This window comes from Oncorhynchus keta, chromosome 36 (assembly GCF_023373465.1).
Source record: "Oncorhynchus keta strain PuntledgeMale-10-30-2019 chromosome 36, Oket_V2, whole genome shotgun sequence".
NCBI lineage: Eukaryota > Metazoa > Chordata > Actinopteri > Salmoniformes > Salmonidae > Oncorhynchus > Oncorhynchus keta.
In genome coordinates this window covers 42,032-65,397 of record NC_068456.1, presented here as the reverse complement: position 1 = coordinate 65,397, position 23,366 = coordinate 42,032, and the positions used below count along the sequence as shown (strand labels likewise).

At 42.7% G+C, this 23,366-nt stretch overlaps 1 protein-coding gene across 1 annotated transcript in view; it reads left to right on the top strand.

Annotated features, from left to right (window-relative positions):
• The window catches only part of fhip2a (FHF complex subunit HOOK interacting protein 2), a 28,953-nt gene extending 5,675 nt beyond the window's left edge, over positions 1–23,278 (top strand). Inside the window, 11 exon segments of the mRNA XM_035753821.2 lie at positions 530–644; positions 844–920; positions 1,088–1,280; positions 11,584–11,747; positions 12,440–12,586; positions 12,697–12,787; positions 13,275–13,317; positions 13,320–13,417; positions 13,652–13,792; positions 17,491–17,594; positions 19,692–23,278. Coding sequence (XP_035609714.2) covers positions 530–644; positions 844–920; positions 1,088–1,280; positions 11,584–11,747; positions 12,440–12,586; positions 12,697–12,787; positions 13,275–13,317; positions 13,320–13,417; positions 13,652–13,792; positions 17,491–17,594; positions 19,692–19,803 — 1,285 coding nt within the window. The 3' untranslated portion in view covers positions 19,804–23,278.
• The last annotated feature ends 88 nt before the right edge of the window (positions 23,279–23,366 follow it).

The following is a 23,366-nucleotide window of genomic DNA, read 5'->3' as shown; positions in this document are numbered from 1 at the left end:
AACTGATTTCCTTATGAACTGTTAACTCAGTAAAATCTTTAAAATTGTTGCGTTTATATTTTTGTTCAGTATAAATTACAATATGCTGGTGATGGAGCTCATGAGCTGGGCCTCTGTGTATGTCCATGTAACAAAAATAACATTAGGAACACCTTCCGAATATTGAGTTGCCCTCAGAACATCCTCAATTTGTTGGGGCATGGACTCTACAAGGTGTTGAAAGCGTTCCACAGGGATGCTGCCCCATGTTGACTTCAATGCTTCCCAAAGTTGTCAAGTTGGCTTGATGTCTTTTGGGTGGAGGACCATTCTGGGAAATGGGAAATGGTTAAGTGTGAAAAACCCAGCCGCATTGCAGTTCTTGACACACTCAAACTGGTGCGCCTGTCACCGACTACCATACCTTGTTCAAAGGCATTGTCTTGCCCATTCATCCTCTGAATGACACACACAACTATAGAATGAATATGCATCTTGATCAATTAAGAATCGGCATCAGAAAAGTACAATATCTAATTGTCTGTTGCAGACTGGATGTGTATAACATGAAGGATGATGCTGCCATCTTCACTGGGAAGCGAGCACTCATCTCCTTCCTATCTTGGCTCGATTACTGCGACCAGCTCATCAAAGAGGCTCAGAAGGTAATGAGCAACACCACTGACTCCCCATCGGCTGGAAGATTCTTTAAATAGTACACCGACTTGTTAGAATTTAATTCAGCAAAAACACAATACAATTAGCTATATATATATATATAAGACTCACATTACATACATCTATAGTTTTTATATCAAAGTGACTTTGTAGTAATGAAACATTTCTTGGGTCTTGTACCCTAAGACGGCGGCTGCAGTGTTGGCTAAAGCAGTGAGAGAGAGGTTCTTTGTGGCGGTCATGGAGCCCCAGCTGATGCAGACGTAAGTCCCTATTCAGAGGAACACTCATAGGTTCCTCTCTTTGTTTTGAATGTGTATGTATGTCTGCCCCTGTCTAGGAAAGATGAATGAAATGAAAGACAATGAAAGATTACAATGTAATTGTGCTGTGTCAGTGGATGACGGTGTCCCTTCTGTCCCCCTTTTAGGTCGGAGGTGGGCATCCTGACCTCCACGGCGTTGCTTAACAGGATCATCCGCCAGGTGACCTCTGAGGCCTTGCTGCAGGACATGGTCTACTTCCTCCTAGGGGAGGAGAAAGGACCAGAGACCCTAGCCAGCATTGCCCAAAACCCCCTCCGACACAGACTCATAGAGCACTGTGACCACCTGTCAGATGAGGTGACCACCTATATTCATGCATAATACACTGTTATCTACACCTTGATACACACACTCTGCCTCTGGTGGTTGGGTTTGACATGGGGACAAATATAGTGTATTTTTCCAAGGTGATGCTACGGAAGTAGAGAAGACTGTTTGGTCTCCTATTCAAATCAATGCCCCAGCGTGTTATATTTTAGTGCAAAAGCTGCTCCTTCATGGAACTCTCTGTCAGCGAAGTCTTTTTGTCCGGGCACCCGCCAGCCTGGGCGTGCTCTCTCACCACATTGGCTGAGAAACATCAGGCTGGTGGTTTTGGCAGGAAAACTCTGTTTAACCTGGGTAAAAACAGTTGTATACCTAGTAGCCTTATCATGGTGATATTTCCTATGCTCTGCATTCTCTGCCTTCCTTTTAGACAGAATAAATACAACCAGGTTGGGTGAATAATTTGGAAAATGTAATCCATAAGCCTACTAATACATCAATGAATGAATGCAAAACATGCACATATTCAATTTAAGAAACAGAGAAACTGAAAGAAAATATACTGCTCAAAAAAATAAAGGGAACACTAAAATAACACATCCTAGATCTGAATGAAATATTCTTATTAAATACTTTTTTCTTTACATAGTTGAATGTGATAACAACAAAATCACACAAAAATTATCAATGGAAATCCAATGTATCGACCCATGGAGGTCTGGATTTGGAGTCACACTCAAAATTAAAGTGGAAAAACACACTACAGGCTGATCCAACTTTGATGTAATGTCCTTAAAACAAGTCAAAATGAGGCTCAGTAGTGTGTGTGGCCTCCACGTGCCTGTGTGACCTCCCTACAACGCCTGGGCATGCTCCTGATGAGGTGGCGGATGGTCTCCTGAGGGATCTCCTCCCAGACCTGGACTAAAGCATCCGCCAACGCCTGGACACTGTGGTGCAACATGGCGTTGGTGGACGGAGCGAGACATGATGTCCCAGATGTGCTCAATTGGATTCAGGTCTGGGGAACGGGCGGGCCAGTCCATAGCATCAATGCCTTCCTCTTGCAGGAACTGCTGACACTCCAGCCACATGAGGTCGAGCATTGTCTTGGATTAGGAGGAATCCAGGGCCAACCACAGGGGTCTGAGGATCTCATCTCGGTACCTAATGGCAGTCAGGCTACCTCTGGCGAGCACATGGAGGGCTGTGCGGCCCCCCAAAGAAGTGTCACCCCACACCATGACTGAACCACCGCCAAACCGGTCATGCTGGTGGATGTTGCAGGCAGCAGAACGCTCTCCACGGTGTCTCCAGACTCTGCCACTCTGTGCACGGTGTACCCTCCGACACATTGGTGCGGCTGGCTTCCGGGTTGGATGCGCGCTGTGTTAAGAAGCAGTACGGCTGGTTGGGTTGTGTATCGGAGGACGCATGACTTTCAACCTTCGTCTCTCCCGAGCCTGTACGGGAGTTGTAGCGATGAGACAAGATAGTAGCTACAACAACAATTGGATACCACGAAATTGGGGAGAAAAAAGGGGTCAAATTAAAAAATTAAAATATCTTGGTGTTCTCTGGCAAATGCCAAACGTCCTGCACGGTGTTGGGCTTTAAGCACAACCCCCACCTGTGGACGTCGGGCCCTCATACCACCCTCATGGAGTCTGTATCTGACTGTTTGAGCAGACATGCACATTTGTGGCCTGCTGGAGGTCATTTTGCAGGGCTCTGGCAGTGCTCCTCCTTGCACAAAGGCGGAGGTAGCGAACCTGCTGCTGGGTTATTTCCCTCCTATGGCTTCCTCCACGTCTCCCGATGTACTGGCCTGTCTCCTGGTAGCGCCTCCATGCTCTGGACACTACGCTGACAGACACAGCAAACCTTCTTGCCACAGCTCTCATTGATGTGCCATCCTGGATGAGCTGCACTACCTGAGCCACTTGTGTGGGTTGTAAGACTCCGTCTCATGCTACCGCTAGAGTGAAAGCACCGCCAGCATTCAAAAGTGACCAAAACATCAGCCAGGAAGCATAGGAACTGAGAAGTGGTCTGTGGTCACCACCTGCAAAACCACTCCTTTATTGGGGGTGTCTTGCTAATTGCCTATAATTTCAACCTGTTGTCTATTGTCTACATTGTGTTGTTTAAGTGTTCCCTTTATTTTTTTGAGCAGTGTATATTTCAACCTTGTAAAAATGAATTTTCTTTCAATTTGCACAGGTAGGAAGGTGTCCAGGCAATTGTGAGCTGATAGACCATTAGGCTAGGCGTGAATGTTCGACACCCCCCCCCCCCATCGACCCCTTATGAGCCATCAGCGGGACAAAAGTATTGCTCAGTCTATGAGATGGTTCGCTAATAATGGCAGCACAATTTTATCAAATGTTCATGTTGATATTTCAGTTTCCATGGGCATACAAATCCAAAACGTTATATGCGATTGCAAAATTGAATGCTTTAACCAAAAGTCACTTGCCTTGCATGGTTCTCAATATGCATAGGCTAATAGGGCTTCTTGTTGACTGCACATTGGGTATCCAGCTGTTTAGTCAGGCATAGGGTAGTTCTCAATCATCAGCTGATCCAAGAAATGTTTTTTTTAATGACCGTCAAGTACTAGCTTGATATTCTGGTTGAAACAGGAATTGTGGGTGATTTATTTTTTTTCAGCGAAGAATTGGAAAATATTTTCCACTTGCTGGAGCTGGACCATGTTTTAGACTCACAATTAGTGCCAGCATGCTGCTGTGGACAGTGCCAATAATAATCACAAAAGCCAGCAAGCTGTCTACACAGTGTCAGAATCCTTGCATCACTGAGTTTGGATGAGCTGTAGTTTATGAATTGAATTTGCAGGCAGGCCCCAAAGTACTATTCCCATAATCAATTCTGGAGAAAATGAGCTTTTCTGCTTCAGATGTGGTGAGAGAGAGTCTTAGGCGGGAGATGTTCTTCAGATGAAAGAATTACGTTTTACAAATGTGACTGTGGTCATTGAAGGAGAGTGCAGGGTCGAATTTCACACCCAAATTAATGATGACTGACGAGAAGTTCATGATGTGGCCATTAATGACAGGGCAGATGCTGCAGGAGTTGATCTACTAGGGGTGCCTATCAGCATTGCTTCTGTCTTGCTGCTGTTGAGTTGTAGGAAGCTGTTCTGCCTCCAAGATTTTACCGCTTCCAGTCAGTTGGACAATGTTAACAGAGCAGATGTTGTGTCAGGCTTTGTTTTAATGGACACCTTTGTGTCATCTGCGTAGCAGTGGAATTGGACACTTGTCTGAAGATCTGGCCTACTGGGAACATGTAGGAAGAGGATAGGTCCTAACACTGACCCTTTTGGGTCACTGCAAGGGTCTTGCCTCTCCGAGGGTAATGTACTGCTTGCAGTTAGAAGTGATCCAGTTTAGGGTGGTCTCACAGATGCCAGTGTGCTCTCTGAGGTGCGATCTACTGTATAAAAAGCCACACTGAGGTACAGAAGAATCAAGATGGTGGGGGATCCTGTATCTGCAGCCATAAGGATGTCATTGACAACCTTCACCAGGGCTGTCTCAGTGCTGTGCATGGGCCTGAAGCCAGACTGAAGCACCTCCATAAAGATGGATAGCACTGAGGTGTGACTGAAGCTGAGATGCCAATATCTTCTCCAGGACTTTACATAAAAATGGGAGGTTGGAAATGGGCCTGTAGTTTGAGAGGTCTTGGTCAAGGGATGATTTCTTGAGTGGTGATGCGATTTTTGAACAGTGACGGAACATGCCCAGTGTGGAATGACTTGTTGAACAGGTTGGTTACAAACTGGATGAGAGCAGCTGATCATGTTTTGAACAGTGATGTTGAAATAGGGTCGAGGGTGCCACTGGTAGTTTAGGTGATTTTGAACACAACAGCAGGTGAGACTAGAGCAAAGTCACTTAGATATGGGTGGTGGGCTTGGAGCCAGTGTGGGGTGAGGTTGGAGGATACAATGTTCTGTCGGATGGTGTTGATTTTAGCCTTTAACTCAGCAAATTTGTAACATTGTGGCTGTGTGAGGGCCAGAGTCTGTAGGGTGGAGGAGGCGACTGATGGCGGGGAAAATAAATTCCTGAGATTTCCTCTGTTAGAGCTGTGGAAGTCATGAAAGTTTGTCAGCTGGTGGTTGTCAAGCAAATAACTTCTGGTCTCAAGGTAATTGACCGGATTAACATAAACACATTTAGCGGCTCCTGGGTTCCACGTATAGCCTACAAGCCACTGATGCAACCCTTTTAGAACATTTGAAAAAGTCTAATAAATCCATGTAATATAGCCTACACCACCACAATACATGCATACATTTATTTTAGGCAGGTCTAAAGAAACATGATATGAAGAAAACGTAGTCTATTTCAGAACAGAATAGCATACTCTGGAGTTGTCCGTATGTTAGGCCCTGATCTGGCTATGCAGTATGGCTGTGGGTTACACTAGTTCATTTAGCAGAAAAGATTTGCTTAGAATTCTATGGTATTATTATAGTATGAAGAATACAATTGAGATATATATATAATATTCTCCAAAGGATTTGAGGGTGTGCGCACATGTGGCTATTCTGTGTTGAGCATTTAACAAAGAAACTGGTACTACTATATGCTTAATTTAGAGTTATTTATGTAACTTTAGTTGTGATACAAACGTTGGACTATATGTTTTGATTTTGAATACATTCTAACACTGCATGATGCAACTCTAATGATGATTTGGATAAATGTGCATGACAGGCATGGGCTCTGCTTTGTTTCTTGCACACTTCATCAGTCTCACATTCACAATTTGAGAAGCACTTGATAATGCCTTGAATTTCCCGGCTGCATCACCATTGTGTGGCCTTGGGCTGAATATAATAATTATAATTTCCTTCTCCAGGCTGCGTGCCAAAGCACCTCACTCACATGGCTCTCCTTCATGTGTTCAGGTCTTTTTCACAGGCTACAAGTGAAGACACACAACTGCGCGTCCTTATCCAAATATTAGGCGCATATTGGAGGAACTGTCTACATTTACTTTTCGTCAGCCAACAAAATGAGTAGGCCTAACGAACAGCAAAAGCACTAGTCTGTCAACTGTCGACTATCCCCCATAGTACTAAAGTTGACCTATTCTGTGCAAGAAATCCAATATTCCAAATATTCCAGGTGTGTGATGCGATAGATCCAAAATTAATACAACCACTAGCATCCAAAAAAACTGTTTTAAGCAATGAGCCTGATGCAACGGATGAGAAAGTGTAGCTTAAAATGTTGATGAACTATTAGGTCATTTCTTCACATTATAAGTGCAGCAATGCGCACACGGCAGTAGGATATAAGTGAAAATCTTCCATTAGCTCGAAAACACCATTCTCAAAAGTGACCACAAGTGAGATTATGCATGTACTGCTTTTATTATAAAGGTGCATTTTTATGATGAAAATGATCTTCTCCAAAAATGAAACTTGTGCTGCGCTGCGTATGTCTGACAGGCTCTACACCTGTTGTAAAGTGGATTAATGGGCTTAATTTTAACCTGTCTAGGACTCGCCAACAGCCAATGAAATTGCAGGGTGCCAAATTCAATCAACAGAGCTCTCATAATTCAATTGTTTCAAACATACAAGTATTAGACACCATTTTAAAGAAACATTCTCCTTAATCCAACCACAGTTTCAGATTTCAAAAAGCTTTTCGGCGAAAGCTGTTAGGTCAGCAACTAGTCATAAAGCATACAGCGATTTTCCAGCCAAAGAGAGGAGTCACAAAAAGCCGAAATAGAGAAAATTAATCACTAACCTTTGATATTCTTCATCAGATGACACTCCCGGGACAACATGTCACACAATACATGTATGTTTTGTTTGATCAAGTTCATATTTATTTCCAAAAACGTCCAGTTTACATTTGGCTTTGCCTCCAAAACATCCCGTGAATTTGCAGAGAGCCACATATATTTACAGAAATACTCATAATAAACATTGATAAAAGATACAAGTGTTATTCACAGATTTAAAGATATACTTCTTCTTAATGCAACCGCTGTGTCAGATTTAAAATTAAAATAAAACTGAGTACAGCGATCAGAGACAAAACAACCCAAAAGATATCCACCATTTTGGAGTCAAGTCAGAAATAGCATTATAAATATTCACTTATGTTTGATTTGTTCCATAAAGTCCATAATTTATGTCCAAATAACTCCTCTTGGTTTGCGTGTTCAGTACACAATCTAAACTCACGACTCGCGGCCAGGTCCAGGCAAAAGTTCAGACAATAAGTAACATTACAGTCTGTAGAAACATGTCAAACGATGTATAGAATCAATCTTTAGGATGTTTTTATCATAAATCTTCAATAATGTTCCAACCGGAGAATTCCTTTGTCTTCAGAAAAGCAATGTGAATGCATGTGACCAGCTCGTGGAAATCTGCCAGACCACTGACTCAAATAGCCCTTATGAGCCCCTCCTTTAGAATAGAAGCCTCAAACAAGTTTCTAAAGACTGTTGACATTACATTTACATTTACATTTAAGTCATTTAGCAGACGCTCTTATCCAGAGCGACATACAAATTGGTGCATTCACCTTATGACATCCAGTGGAACAGCCACTTTACAATAGTGCATCTAAATCTTAAGGGGGGGGGGGTGAGAAGGATTACTTTATCCTATCCTAGGTATTCCTTAAAGAGGTGGGGTTTCAGGTGTCTCCGGGAAGGTGGTGATTGACTCCGCTGTCCTGGCGTCGTGAGGGAGTTTGTTCCACCATTGGGGGGCCAGAGCAGCGAACAGTTTTGACTGGGCTGAGCGGGAACTGTACTTCCTCAGTGGTAGGGAGGCGAGCAGGCCAGAGGTGGATGAACGCAGTGCCCTTGTTTGGGTGTAGGGCCTGATCAGAGCCTGGAGGTACTGAGGTGCCGTTCCCCTCACAGCTCCGTAGGCAAGCACCATGGTCTTGTAGCGGATGCGAGCTTCAACTGGAAGCCAGTGGAGAGAGCGGGGTGACGTGAGAGAACTTGGGAAGGTTGAACACCAGACGGGCTGCGGCGTTCTGGATGAGTTGTAGAGGTTTAATGGCACAGGCAGGGAGCCCAGCCAACAGCGAGTTGCAGTAATCCAGACGGGAGATGACAAGTGCCTGGATTAGGACCTGCGCCGCTTCCTGTGTGAGGCAGGGTCGTACTCTGCGGATGTTGTAGAGCATGAACCTACAGGAACGGGCCACCGCCTTGATGTTAGTTGAGAACGACAGGGTGTTGTCCAGGATCACGCCAAGGTTCTTAGCGCTCTGGGAGGAGGACACAATGGAGTTGTCAACCGTGATGGCGAGATCATGGAACGGGCAGTCCTTCCCCGGGAGGAAGAGCAGCTCCGTCTTGCCGAGGTTCAGCTTGAGGTGGTGATCCGTCATCCACACTGATATGTCTGCCAGACATGCAGAGATGCGATTCGCCACCTGGTCATCAGAAGGGGAAAGGAGAAGATTAATTGTGTGTCGTCTGCATAGCAATGATAGGAGAGACCATGTGAGGTTATGACAGATCCAAGTGACTTGGTGTATAGCGAGAATAGGAGAGGGCCTAGAACAGAGCCCTGGGGGACACCAGTGGTGAGAGCGCGTGGTGAGGAGACAGATTCTCGCCACGCCACCTGGTAGGAGCGACCTGTCAGGTAGGACGCAATCCAAGCGTGGGCCGCGCCGGAGATGCCCAACTCGGAGAGGGTGGAGAGGAGGATCTGATGGTTCACAGTATCGAAGGCAGCCGATAGGTCTAGAAGGATGAGAGCAGAGGAGAGAGAGTTAGCTTTAGCAGTGCGGAGCGCCTCTGTGATACAGAGAAGAGCAGTCTCAGTTGAATGACTAGTCTTGAAACCTGACTGATTTGGATCAAGAAGGTCATTCTGAGAGAGATAGCGGGAGAGCTGGCCAAGGACGACACGTTCAAGAGTTTTGGAGAGAAAAGAAAGAAGTTGTAGTCTGTAGTTGTTGACATCGGAGGGATCGAGTGTAGGTTTTTTCAGAAGGGGTGCAACTCTCGCTCTCTTGAAGACGGAAGGGACGTAGCCAGCGGTCAGGGATGAGTTGATGAGCGAGGTGAGGTAAGGGAGAAGGTCTCCGGAAATGGTCTGGAGAAGAGAGGAGGGGATAGGGTCAAGCGGGCAGGTTGTTGGGCGGCCGGCCGTCACAAGACGCAAGATTTCATCTGGGGAGAAAGAGGTCAGAGCACAGGGTAGGGCAGTGTGAGCAGAACCAGCGGTGTCGTTTGACTTAGCAAACGAGGATCGGATGTCGTCGACCTTCTTTTCAAAATGGTTGACGAAGTCATCTGCAGAGAGGGAGGAGGGGGAGGGGGAGGAGGATTCAGGAGGGAGGAGAAGGTGGCAAAGAGCTTCCTAGGGTTAGAGGCAGATGCTTGGAATTTAGAGTGGTAGAAAGTGGCTTTAGCAGCAGAGACAGAGGAGGAAAATGTAGAGAGGAGGGAGTGAAAGGATGCCAGGTCCGCAGGGAGGCGAGTTTTCCTCCATTTCCGCTCGGCTGCCCGGGAGCCCTGTTCTGTGAGCTCGCAATGAGTCGTCGAGCCACGGAGCGGGAGGGGAGGACCGAGCCGGCCTGGAGGATAGGGGACATAGAGAGTCAAAGGATGCAGAAAGGGAGGAGAGGAGGGTTGAGGAGGCAGAATCAGGAGATAGGTTGGAGAAGGTTTGAGCAGAGCAGAGACATCTAGTGGAAGTCGTAGGAAGTGCAAAACGACCCCATAGACACTGTAATCGATAGGCCAAGGTTAAAAAAAAAAAAAAAACTGCAAACCTCAGATTTCCCACTTCCTTGTTGGATTTTTCGTTTGCCATATGATTTCTGTTTATACTCACAGACGTCATTCAAACAGTTTTAGAAGCTTCAGTGTTTTCTATCCAAATCTACTAATAATATGCATATATTAGCAACTGGGACAGAGGAGCAGGCAGTTTACTCTGGGTATGCTTTTTATCCAAATGTGAAAATGCTTCCCTAACCATAAGAAGTTATTTGGCCACTTTAGTTGTGATACAAACCATATCAAACTATATAGGCCTATGGGCTAGGCTAAATGAGGTGTGCGACTATGATTTGAAAAGTTCCTTGCCTTTGCTGGGCATCATTCATAAGTGATAATACGATGCAGTCGGAAAGTATTCAAACCGCTTCACTTTTCCACCTTTTGTTACGTTACAGGCTTATATTGAAATGGATTAAATAAATTCAAATCCTCATCGATTTCCGCATGTGTGGTTCCCACCGTGAAGCAGGGAGCAGGAGATGTGGGGGTGATTTTATTTAGAATTCAAGGCACACTTAACCAGCATGGCTACCACAGCATTCTGCACAGATACTCCATCCCATCTGGTTTGGGCTTAGTGGGACTATCATTTGTTTTTCAACACGACAATGACCCAAAACACACCTGCAGGCTGTGTAAGGGCTATTTGAACAAGGAGAGTGATGGAAAGCATTCCAGGTGAAGCTGGTTGAGAGAATGCCAAGAGTGTGCAAAGCTGTCAAAGCAAAGGCTGGCTACTTTGAAGAATCTCAAAAAATAAAATATATTTTTGATTTGTTTAACACTTTTTTTGGTTACTACATGATTCCATATGTGTTATTTCATAGTTTTGATGTCTTCACTACTATTCTACAATGTAGAAAATAGTAAAAAAAAAACTTGAATGAGTAGGTGTTCTAAATCTTTTGACTAGTACTGTATGTAAATGTTATCATTAAGTTTAAAAATATATATATGTGTGTATATATATGTGTAGTTGCAAAAATATCAACTTTTTTACCGTTGTGTGTGTAGATTGATAAAGGGGGAAACAATTGAGTATGTTTTGGAAAAAGGCTGTAACGTAACAAAATGGGGAACAAGTCAAGCGGTCTGTATACTTTCCGAATGCACTGTACATTTTACATTTGAATCATTTGGTAGACTCTCTTATCCAATTACATTTGACTTCAGTAACGTTCATAGCTGACTCAAGCAAGCTATTTATACATTTTGTAATACAGTAGTAGCCTACATGGTTGTTGTAACTAATACGGGCTGATATTGATCACAAAGGATGGCTGGCCTAGCGGCCGCTTGAGAACTCTCAGCTCGAGCACGTCTTGCCTGGGTTTGTTTACAAATAAGTAAAATTGTCACCCTGACACAAATGACATAACTGAGTCTTGCTTTAAACTGTTAAAATGATACCCAGAAGTGACCACGTGTCCTGCGTTAAATTTGTCTCACAAACTCACTGTTGAAACTCAGTTCCTTCCTTTGTGCTCATAGCTTTCAAATATGTTTCCCACAGATCAGCATCATGACCCTGCGTCTGTTTGAGCAGCTGATCCAGAAGCCCAACCAGCACATCCTCCACAGTCTGATGCTACGCAGCCTGGAGGAGAGGAACTACCTGGAGAACAAGCCCCAGGAGGAGAGGGAGCCCGTGGAGAACGGCCAGCCCCACGACTTCATGTAAGGGATCCTTCTGCCGAGTCTGTCCTCTGGCTGCAAGGGCTCTGGGGTTCTAACTATATAACTGCATTCAGAATTGTAGTGGAAATAAAATGAATAAAAGTGTATTCCCTCATTAGGTGCCACAATACACAATACTTCACAGATGGTGTGTCTGTAACTTGGAACCATGAATTAAATGGCAATGCACTACAACAACCACAAAAAGTAACTTGAGTATAGCAATGATGGAATTCCGAATATGAAATGGTTCCTCAGTATGTTGGGTCCTTTGTGACAGATTAAGAATTCACTGGCTTGGCCAGCGCGCATGATGTGAGATTTTGTTCCGGGGGCTGAGATTAGTAGGGGCAACTAATGCAAATTCCATGGAATATCACTCCTTAATGAATTCTGCCTATTCTTTTGTTCAATCTGTTCACATTAAGACAGACGCACAACCCTAATAAAACAGATTTCATATCTGTGTGAACTACTGTCTCTTTAAATGAGAAAATGTGATACCCATGCCTAGTATCCAAACATTAGGTTGAAATCCAACAATATGAAAGCATACAAGCATATTGTCAGAGACTCCTCCTTTTGATGTAAAACCACTAAGCTTATTGTAACCAATTACCTTAGTGATGTAAAATGGAATGGAATGCATTTTACATTGAATCTGCCAATGGATGTTTTGTTATGTCTTTCAGAGACCTTGAAGAGGACCCTCTGTTTGTCGACGACTTCTCTCCAGAGAACCGGTTGTCCAGCCCTGATTGGTTGAGCAACTCCCCAACACACAGTCCTTACCACGCTAAGCCTGATGGAAAGACCGAGGTCCACAAGATCGTAAACAGGTACACAGTATTTCCGAGGAAACATGTGCCTTGTTACACATTTTAAACTTTTAGGAAGTAAGATACCTGCATCATGTAACCCTATAATGCTTTCATTATGTTTGCTTCAGTTTCCTGTGTTTGGTGCCTGATGAAGCCAAATCCTCATCTCATGTGGAGGGAACGGGTTATGACACCTACCTAAGAGACGCACACAGACAGGTGAGTTCTCCAGGTCTCTCATGTTCTCTAGCTTCTAATTCACTGAACTCAATAGAGATCTGGGTTGTGTTCATTACCTTTTTAAAAATTTAACTAGGCAAGTCAGTTAAGAACAAATTCTTATTTTCAATGACGGCCTAGGAACAGTGGGTTAACTGCCTGTTCAGGGTCAGAACGACAGATTTGTACCTTGTCAGCTCGGGGTTTGAACTTGCAACCTTCCGGTTACTAGTCCAACGCTCTAACCACTAGGCTACCCTGCCGTTAGGGTACACCGTTGGAAACCGTTTTGCACGTGTTTCTTATTGTTCTTATATAAGTTCAAATAGTATCTCCCTGTGTCACTCGGTTTTGAACTGTTTGCTTCTGATTCGAGCCTACTGAACACGACCATGGATCTCTGATTTGTTACTAAACACTGAATGGATGGCATGTTGTCTACCCAATGTCATAACTCAACATCATCATTGTCCTCATCTTTTCTTAGTTCAGGGACTATTGTGGGATCTGTCAGAGATGGGACTGGCGCGGCACCCCAAGGCCATGGAGAAGTGTGACCTGGACAGTCCCTTCTTCGAGGGCCACTTTCTCAAAGTCCTCTTCGACAGAATGGGCCGTATTTTGGATCAGGTGAGTTTGAAGTCTAGGAAAGATCTCAGATTTCCAGAAGATTCTCCGTTAAAAAGTGCTTCTTAGTCCAAGACCAGGTTTAATCTGTGTCAGGAACACCGGCCCAGAATGTTCAGACAGGGTATCAATTGGATGAAATACTTAAATCTGCTTTGTGAGTTTAGCGATATTGTGGTAATCTTGACTCATCATGGTGTACCTGAGCTCACTGACTGTCCTTTCTCTGTCCTCCAGCCTTATGATGTGAACCTGCATGTGACGTCAGTGCTGTCCAAGCTGTCTCTGTTACCCCACCCACACATTCATGAGTACCTGCTGGATCCCTACATCAACCTGGGCCCCGGCTGCAGGTCCCTCTTCTCCGTCATCGTCAGGGTATGTTGAGGAATCAACATGAGCAGATACTCAGATACCCTCTGTTGATCTCTCATTGAATTGATATTGATGTGATTGTAGTAAGGTAGTTAGGGTTGTGGGCCTATGGAGGAACAATCTTTGTTGAGTAGAGTCAATCTTGAGTATCAATTTAGTTAGGGCAATTATGTTATAGTCACGTTTATGTAAACAACCATTTCTCAATCAAGTTTCCAACCATTTTATGCAAGTAAAGTACATGTTGGATAAAGAATGTTATGACAGGCCTGATGGAAACATTTTCCGGTCGACTTTCCAAATGTCGACAAAACTAAATATGCGAGACAAGGTGTCAGTAAAATTAATTAATGTGATAAATGTCGGTGGAAACGCTTTTATGCGCAAATATGTATATAACGACCATCATATCAAAGTAAACTTGGAGTCACGCAGTGACATGTTGTGTGGTCCTCCCACTACGAGTCGGAAAAGCATTGCAGTTTATCAAGCTACAAATGAAATAAGTTACGATGAACTTCACGGGGTGGTGAAAGTGCAAGGTAATGAGCTTGATGCTCCTTTCCAATGAACATTGAGGGTCTTATTCTGGTGACCTGACAAATAAAAACGATCTCATCGTAATAATCTCATCATGTAGGCTATACGTGCTCTCTAGCCATTACTGTACCTGTGAGCTGTTGGCTACTAGATAACGCGAAACATTTTTTGTTGTTGTGAGGAAACCACTCGGTAGAGTTGAAAATGCAATGAAAACCCATTTAAGTTGTGTTTTTTATTTGGCACATGGAAATTTAACTACAAAAGGTGTTTTCTATGTACTACGTCAGGGGTGTCAAAGTCAAATGGACGGAGGGCCAAATAAAAAATTTAGCTACAAGCCGAGGGCCGGACTGTTCGAATGTTCATTGAAAAATTTTTAAATGACGCATATAGTCTAGTGAACCTAATTGAACCTACTGAAAACCTAACAAATATATTCCAATATGATCAGATAAATAAAGCAATATTTTCTTATGGCTCTGTCAGTAATCTTTAATTTTCAACAGACACAAAAGACAAATTTCCTTTATATAAAAATCCCCATAACATGAACATTAAATGAAAGAAACCGGTATTCAAGGCACCATCAGTAGCCTATATTTTCTATTTTAGCAAAAGTGGGCTAAATTTACTTCAAAGAAAAAAACAATAATAGCAATTTTCTATCATCCACTCAACTGAAATATTTTTAAAATATAATTGGATTGAAATACAATAAAATAAAGTGCAAAAATCTATTAATCAAAAACAACACTTTGTTTAAGGAGAAGTAACATGCAGTGAAAACAAATATTAAACTTTAACTTTTAAACTTGAACTGAGTAAAAACTCTAAATATGTGATTGCACAGTAATGTTCACTTGTTTGAGGTTGAGGGTGATACTTGGTGGTGTCCCATCTTTTCCACAAGTTCATCAATGTTCGGGGTAAGGCTCTGAGCTGAGGAAATCCTCAGAATTGAGTGGAGGTGTTCAGCAGTAAGTCGACTTCTGTGTGATGTTTTGTTCAAGTTCATCAAAGAAAACAGTTGTTCACACAGGTATGTGCTGCCAAACATAGACAACGTTTGAGCAGCCTGGATGCGCAGCTGGGGCATTGTGTCGGGGAGGAAACGGGCGAACTCCGCAGCACCCACTGCCGCATATTTTGCCCTCAGTGCATCATTGCATTGGAGGTCAATCAACTCCATTTGGAGGTTTGGTGGTGAGCTTTCCACGTCAACAGCAAATGGGTTACCGAGCAGTTCCAACCTGCTTTTTGTGCTTCAAAGTCAGCAAATCGGCGTCGAAAGTCAGCGGCAAGCATACCTATTTTATCAGCCAACTGTGCGCTCGGGAACGCACTGGTAGAGAGCTTCTCTTTCATGGTCTGGCAGCTGGGAAAGTGGCTCAAATTTTCTTTCCGCATCTGCGTCTCCCACAGAGTCAGTTTGGTTTTAAATGCCTTCACTGTACTGTACATATCAGAGATGACACGATCCCGACCCTGCAGCTGCAAGTTCATTGCATTCAGATGACTCGTAATGTCACACAGAAAAGCCATTTCACACAGAAACATTTCGTCTCGGAGTTGTGTTGTGTCTTTCCCTTTGCTGTCCAAGAACAGACAAATCTCCTCACGAAGCTCGAAACATCTTTGAAGCACCTTTCCCTGGCTTAGCCATCGCACCTCTGTGTGATAAGGCAAATCACCATGCTCCGTTTCTAACTCCGTCAGAAATGCCTTGAACTGGCGGTGATTCAAACCTTTGGCTCTGATAAAGTTAACTGTGCGCGTGATGATGCTCATTACATGCTCCATTTTCAAGGCTTTACCGCACAACACTTCCTGGTGTATGATACAATGATAAGCTGTCAGCTCACCTGTCGCGTTTTCCTCTTGCATCTTTTCCCGTATCTTCGCCACCAGTCCGCTCCTGTGTCCACACATCGCAGGTGCTCCGTCGGTTGTCAAACCCACGAGTTTTTCCCAAGGCAGCTCCATCTCATTTACACATCTTGACACCTCTTCATACAAATCATGCCCCGTAGTTGTGCCATGCATAGGACGTAAAGCCAAAAACTCCTCTGTCACGCTTAGGCTGGAGTCCACTCCGCGGATGAAAATTGACAACTGGGCAATGTCAGAAATGTCGGTGCTCTCATCCACAGCCAAGGAATATGCAATGAAATCTTTTCCCTTTTTCACAAGCTGCTCTTTTAGATTGATGGACAACTGGTCTACTCTCTCGGCAATGGTGTTTCTGCTCAGACTCACATTTAAAAAGAGTTGCCTTTTTTCTGGGCAAACTTCGTCACAAACTTTAATCATGCAGTTTTTGATGAAATCCCCTCCGTAAATGGCCGGGCTGATTTAGCGATCTCTTCTGCCAAAATAAAACTGGCCTTGACAGCAGCCTGGCCTTGTGATTTGGCTTTTTTGAACAGAGCCTGTCGAGATTTGAGGCCTCGTTTTAATTCCTCTGCCTTTTGTAGCCTTTGTTCCATGTCCATATTCTTGTTTTTGTCCGCGTGTTTCGTTTCATAATGTCGTCTCAGATTATACTCTTTCAGTACCGCCACACTTTCTCCACACAGAAGACACACAGGTTTTCCAGCTACCTCCGTGAACAAATACTCCGACTCCCACCTTGTTTGAAACCCCGGTTCTCAGTGTCCACCTTCCGTTTTGCCATTTTTGATGGGTATCTGAAAGTTAATTTTACTGTGATGCTGACAACTGCTGTGCCAATAAATATTGAAATGAAGCAGCCTACTGCTCGGTGCGTCACCGTTGCATTGTGGGAAATGTAGTATTGGTGCGTGTAAAAGATCTGCGGGCTGCCGGCTTGCTGCGGTCTGCGGGCCGGTTCTAATAATAAATCAAGATCATCCCAGGGGCCGTAAAAACCTTCTCGCGGGCCGGATGTGGCCCGCGGGCCTTGACTCTGACATATGTGTACTACGTCGTCACACAGCCCCTTCTTTCTGCAACAAGTCAGTTTGATGGAAACCTCTGGTGGGAAAATGTGCATATTGTTTTTATGCTTATTTTAGAATATTCGCATGACAATCTCTTGCCAATTGGATGGAAACCCAGCTATTGTCAGTATTGAACCAGCTCTGAGCCTTTTTAATACTGTAACACTGATTTGCCCCTGTGCATTTCACTCTTGTCAGGTGGTTGGGGACCTCATGTTGAGGATTCAGCGCATCCCAGACTTCACACCCAAACTCCTGCTGGTGAGAAAGAGACTGCTTGGCCTCGAACCAGAGGGTCTGAAGTAAGTACTCTGTGAAAGAGTTTCTGTACTTCACAAAAGATCGTAAGATGTGTTGAATTCAGGTAGAAAATATATGTTTAAGTCAGGTAGCTACTAGCCAGATGTATTTAATTTGAAGTGGATGTGTTAAGGATTTTTTTTCCTACCATTTAAACCCTTGGGTGGGCCACCTGAGCGGGCTGCCTAAGTACGTACATGCAGTGTCTTCGAAAGTATTCAGAACCCTTCACTTTTTCCACATTTTGTTACATTACAGCTTTATTCTAAAATGGATTTTTAAAAAAGAATCATCAATTTACACACAATATCCCATAATGACAAAGCGAAAACGGGATTAAATATAAATACACATTCATAAGTTTGAGGTCACTTAGAAATGTCCTTGTTTTTGAAAGAAAAGCACAATTTTTTTTGTCCATTGAAATAACATCAAATTAATCAGAAATACAGTGTGGGCATTGTTAATGTTGTAAGTGACTATTGTAGCTGGAAACGGCAGATTTTTATGGAATATCTACATAGGCGTACAGAGGCCCATTATCAGCAACCATCACTCCTGTGTTCCAATGGCACGTTGTTATCTAATCCAAATGTATAATATTAAAACACTTTTTCAATTATGTTAGCACAGCTAAAAACTGTTGTGCTGAATTAAAGAAGCAATATAATGGGCCTTTAGACTAGTAGAGTATCTGGAGCATCAGCATTTGGGTTTGATTACAGGCTCAAAATGGCCAGAAACAAAGAACTTTCTTCTGAAATTCGTCAGTCTATTCTTGTTCTGAGAAATGAAGGCTATTCCATGCGAGAAATTGCCAAGGAACTGAAGATCTCATACAAAGCTGTGTACTACTCCCTTCACAGAACAGCACAACCAGAATAGAAAGAGGAGTGGGAGGTCCCGGTGCACAACTGAGCAGGAGGACACAAGTACATTAGAGTGTCTAGTTTGAGAAACAGATGCTTCACAAGTCCTCAACTGGCAGCTTCATTAAATAGTACCCCAAAACACCAGTCTCAACGTCAACAGTGAAGAGGTGACTCCGGGATGCTGGCCTTCTAGGCAGAGTTCCTCTGTCCAGTGTCTAATCTTTTGCACATCTTAATATTTTATTTTTATTGGCCGGTCTGAGATATGGCTTTGTGTTTGCAACTCTGCCGAGAATTTCTTTAATCAGGACAACTGTTTTCAGCTGTGCTACCATAATTGCAAAATGGTTTTCTAATGATCAATTAGCCTTTTAAAATTATAAACTTGGATTAGCTAACATAACGTGCCATTGGAACACAGGAGTGATGGTTGCTGATAATGGGCCTATGTAGATATTCCATAAAAAAATCTGTGGTTTCCAGCTACAATAGTCATTTACAACAAAAGTAATTTACAACATTAACACTGATCAATTTCATGTTATTTTAATGTACAAAAAGTGTGTTTCTTTCAAAAACAAGGACATTTCTAATTGACCCCAAACTTTTGAACGGTAGTATAGACATGTGTATATACACAGTTGAAGTCGTAAATTTACATACACCTTAGCCAAATACATTTAAAATCAGTTTTTCACAATTCCTGACATTTAATCCTAGTACAAATTCCCTGTCTTAGGCCTGTTAGGATCACCACTTTATTTTAAGAATGTGAAATGTCAGAATAATAGTAGAGAATGATTTATTTCAGACTTATTTCTTTCATCACATTCCCAGTGGGTCAGAAGTTTACATACTCAATTTTTTAAAATTTGTACCTTTATTTAACTAGGCAAGTCAGTTAAGAACAAATTCTTATTTTCAATGATGGCCTAGGAACAGTGGGTTAACTGCCTGTTCAGGGGCAGAACGACAGATTTGTACCTTTGTCAGCTCGGGGATTTGAACTTGCAACCTTCCGGTTATTAGTCCAACGCTCTAACCACTAGGCTCTAACCACTGCTGACAGCATTACCCAACCCTCAACCAACCCCTGTCCCTTCCCCTTTTCTGTGTAGCATTGGCCACATGAACACATTTTCGGTCTAGTTCAGGTAGACTGAAGTATTTGATTGAAGGGGATGTGTTGAAATTTGACACTGTGCCTGCCTGGTCTTTCCCATGTAGCATTGACCACATGACCCTGCTGGAGGGGGTGATTGTACTGGAGGAGTTCTGCAAGGAGCTGGCTGCCATTGCCTTTGTCAAGTTCCACGCGTCTGCCTCCACCTCCCCCTAATCCAATCGGCCAGACAGGCCAGGACTGGGGGGGTGCGGGCAGGGAGAGGACAGGATCAACAAACGATTGGTTGCTTTCCACTGGTCATCCCTAAAATCGATTGTGCCCCAAAGACATACTGTAAGCAGGATATGTTTCATCAAATGTCTTGGGACTACAGATAAAGCATTTTGCCCCATGCCCTAACCAGAACAACAGTAAGGCTGGCAATCCGGGGCGAGAGGCTTTCAGGGTGAGGAAGGGGATGTGTGGATGGATGCGGTTGGAGAGGGGACATTCTCAAGATGGTTTGAGCTGGGCAAGGCCTGCAGAGTCCCTGCGTGCTCTCTCTCTCTCTCGCCTTTCTCTGTCTTTCTCGCCAACCTAAACAAATATGATCACCCCTTCACTATGTGTGTCATAGGGAGAGAAATGTTTTTTTCTGTATGTGTGTATTAATTTAATTTTTTTTCATACTCTGCTGTTTGTAAGCGTCAATGCCTTAGTGTTGGATTATTACGCCTTTTCAGTCACTCTTTCAGGAGGTTGTTTGTTTCCTAAACATTTTATCTTAAACCCACATCTCTAATATATTCTTCTTCTGTCAGATTATCAATGTCAAATCACAAAAAATCTGTGGACAAGATAGCCCCTCTAATTAGCACCCAAATTGCTTACCAAAATCAGGTAGTTCACCCGATTCGTTAAAAAGAAAAGTACATACAATACAATGCAAAATGTTCTTATTTAACAAACAAAAAAATGATGAAGTTCACTGTAGTGTCTGAGATAATAAGATAATAGTCACGGTGTGGCGGAAGTGGAAAGTCCCTGTATTTATTTTCACAGTTTCTTTCAGGTTGCCTTTTTAACTGTCAGATATGCATTTTTAAAGAAAGAAAACCATTTTTAACCAATATAATAGACAAGGAAATGTCAATGCAACTTAATTTGCAGGAAATGTGTCAAATTTTGAATTGTCCCTGACTAGTAAACTCCACTGTGGAGATGTTCGTGTTAACATTGCTCAGGCTACCTACCTAACCATGTCAATGGTTGTGTATTTCTTATTGTTTGCACCGTCAACCTCACTCGCAATGGGATAACATTATAGAGTAATGTGACATCACATTTTGTAGAATGTGGATCCTGAAAAACAAACTGGATTTGGACATGGACTTCTATGTACATTTGCACTCGTTACATATATCAGAATCTTTGCTTTCTTTTCGGACCTTCGTCGGCTTTTGAGGAAAGTGACGCCGCATTTCTTCTTCTTTTGCCTCTGTGACAATGTTATCGTTTAATACAGTAGTCATTATTGCCGTTTCAAAATGTACTCCGCTACATTGTACACTTATGTTGTCTTTTAATTTGTACTAGTGTAGAGGCATGGCCATCTTTCAGCGATCTGACACGGAACACATTTTCTACGTGTTATTCATGACTTGTTTATTTATAGGAGGTCGTCTTAATTTTGGGATTGGGAGGTCCTCAAAGTGGTCCTATTACATAAATAATTCTGTCTTTGTTAGCTTACATTGTGGCATGTAGGCCTACATGTAAATGTATGGGAACGCAGTACATGAATTTGATATGTTCCTTCGTAGTAAGCTACCATTTTATAAATGCAATTGTATACACACAGTTTGTTTCCATAAGAGGTATTTCATTTACCAATAGTATTGTTTTCCAGCATGATCTTTGATGACGCAGAGGAAAGGACTCTGTCCTTAATGTAAAAAAATATATATAATGATGGTGGACACTATTGTGTGTGTGCTGTGTAGATTAGAAGATCGTGTAACCAGGGTTCGTTGCAAGTACCTGTTGGAGTAATTTTGTGGAGGTTGGACACTTACACTTAGTAATTTTAATCGGTCTGAATTAGGGAACTACATGACATAACCGGTGCCGGGGATGTGTTGCTTGCCTGAACGCTTTGGGTTTGTACATGGATGGTGCCCAGTGTGTGTGGTTGTGTTATAGGGGATGAGTGTGTTGGTGTGTGTGTGAATGCTTGCTGTAGTACGCAGATTGGATGAATCTCCATGAGGTCAGGAGTTTGAAATACTCCACATTAGCCGGGACACTGAACTTAGTGGCTGGAGCTGTTGTTCCTGTTAAGTTGACATAGCAAGTTGGCTTCTGGTTGTCTACCCTATACAGCACCTGGGGGAATATGTCACAAAATAGGATAAACTTGTTAGTCAGCTAACTTATTTGAATGTTCTGGATAACTTTCTAGGAAGATATGGACATCTGATTGATTCCACGAATAACCCATTTGACCGTTTTAGCTTTATAAATGAACCAGATAATCTGTTATTTCATTTTGATTAAAGTTAAGCTGTCTACCTTGGTTTGGCCTACATTGTAGTATCCCCCTCTGGCCTAATTATGCAAACGTTTGCATGAAATCAGATTTGCACATGGTCTTCGTTCTTGTTCATATGTTGTACATATACCAATACTAAAAAGCTTTTTTAGTTTTTGATTTGTTTGTATCATGAACTCCAAAAAAATATTAAGATGCACCTTTCAGGAGTGACTTGTCTACTTTAGTGGATGACAATTATTATTTTTTATTCTTAATCATGCACATTTTGTGATCAACGTTTCCAACCTTTCTGTACCTGTGTATATAGGCTATACGTGTACAATAGTAATATTTGCCAGGTGTAAATGCATGCATATCATTTATTGTAATTATGAAAGCAGCATCTCTCTCTCCTAGCCTAGTACCAGATCTTGTTTGTGCCTTCTGGCCCACTTTTGTCACACTAACGACCATAGGAGTTAGGAAGACTGCACAAACAGATCAGTGACCAGGCTCCCTTCCCATCCATGATGATTTCTTAGCAGTCAGCACTTTGCTCCTCTTCTGAAGACACTGACAAGGAAATACAATGATGCCTTACTTCACACCGTGACATTAATGGTTTCACTGCTTGGCTTGGGTTTGTTTGTCACACATTGGATGCTCTATTTGTGAAAGGCATACATACGGGGGCTTGTATTTCCTTGTCTGGGTGCAAGAGTCTAGTATTCAAAAAATCTGATGCCAACTTAGTTTATTTTCCTGTTCTGTGTCCGCTTAGACCAATCACTGTATATCTTTGGTAAAACATGTTTGCTGCATTTAATTGTTAACCTAAAACTGGGTGTGAAATGGGTTACCTTTTTGGACTTTCTCTTGACCAGTATGATTTATTCTGTGATTAGTGCAATGGTATTTAAATGTAATATTAAGTTGCATGCTCATTCCTCATCATCGCCTCTTGATGCTTATGATCAGTGTCTCGAAAATAACTATCGCCGACAGGGTGGGTTCTTTTCTGCAGTTTCTCTCATACACTCAGGGGCATCAAGTTTTCATTCTCATCTGCCATTTCTGGTTTATGCGTGCTACTTTTCGGTGTGTGTGAGAAATCATACAGGACATTATGGCTTTGTTTAACATCTTCCGTCCCCAATAAAAATACAGCTTTATTCATCAAGTTGTTTGGTTGTTATTGTTGAATCAAATTTAACAAATTGGATTATGGACAAAATGCATTGGAAGGTTTAATTTGTTTTTATTA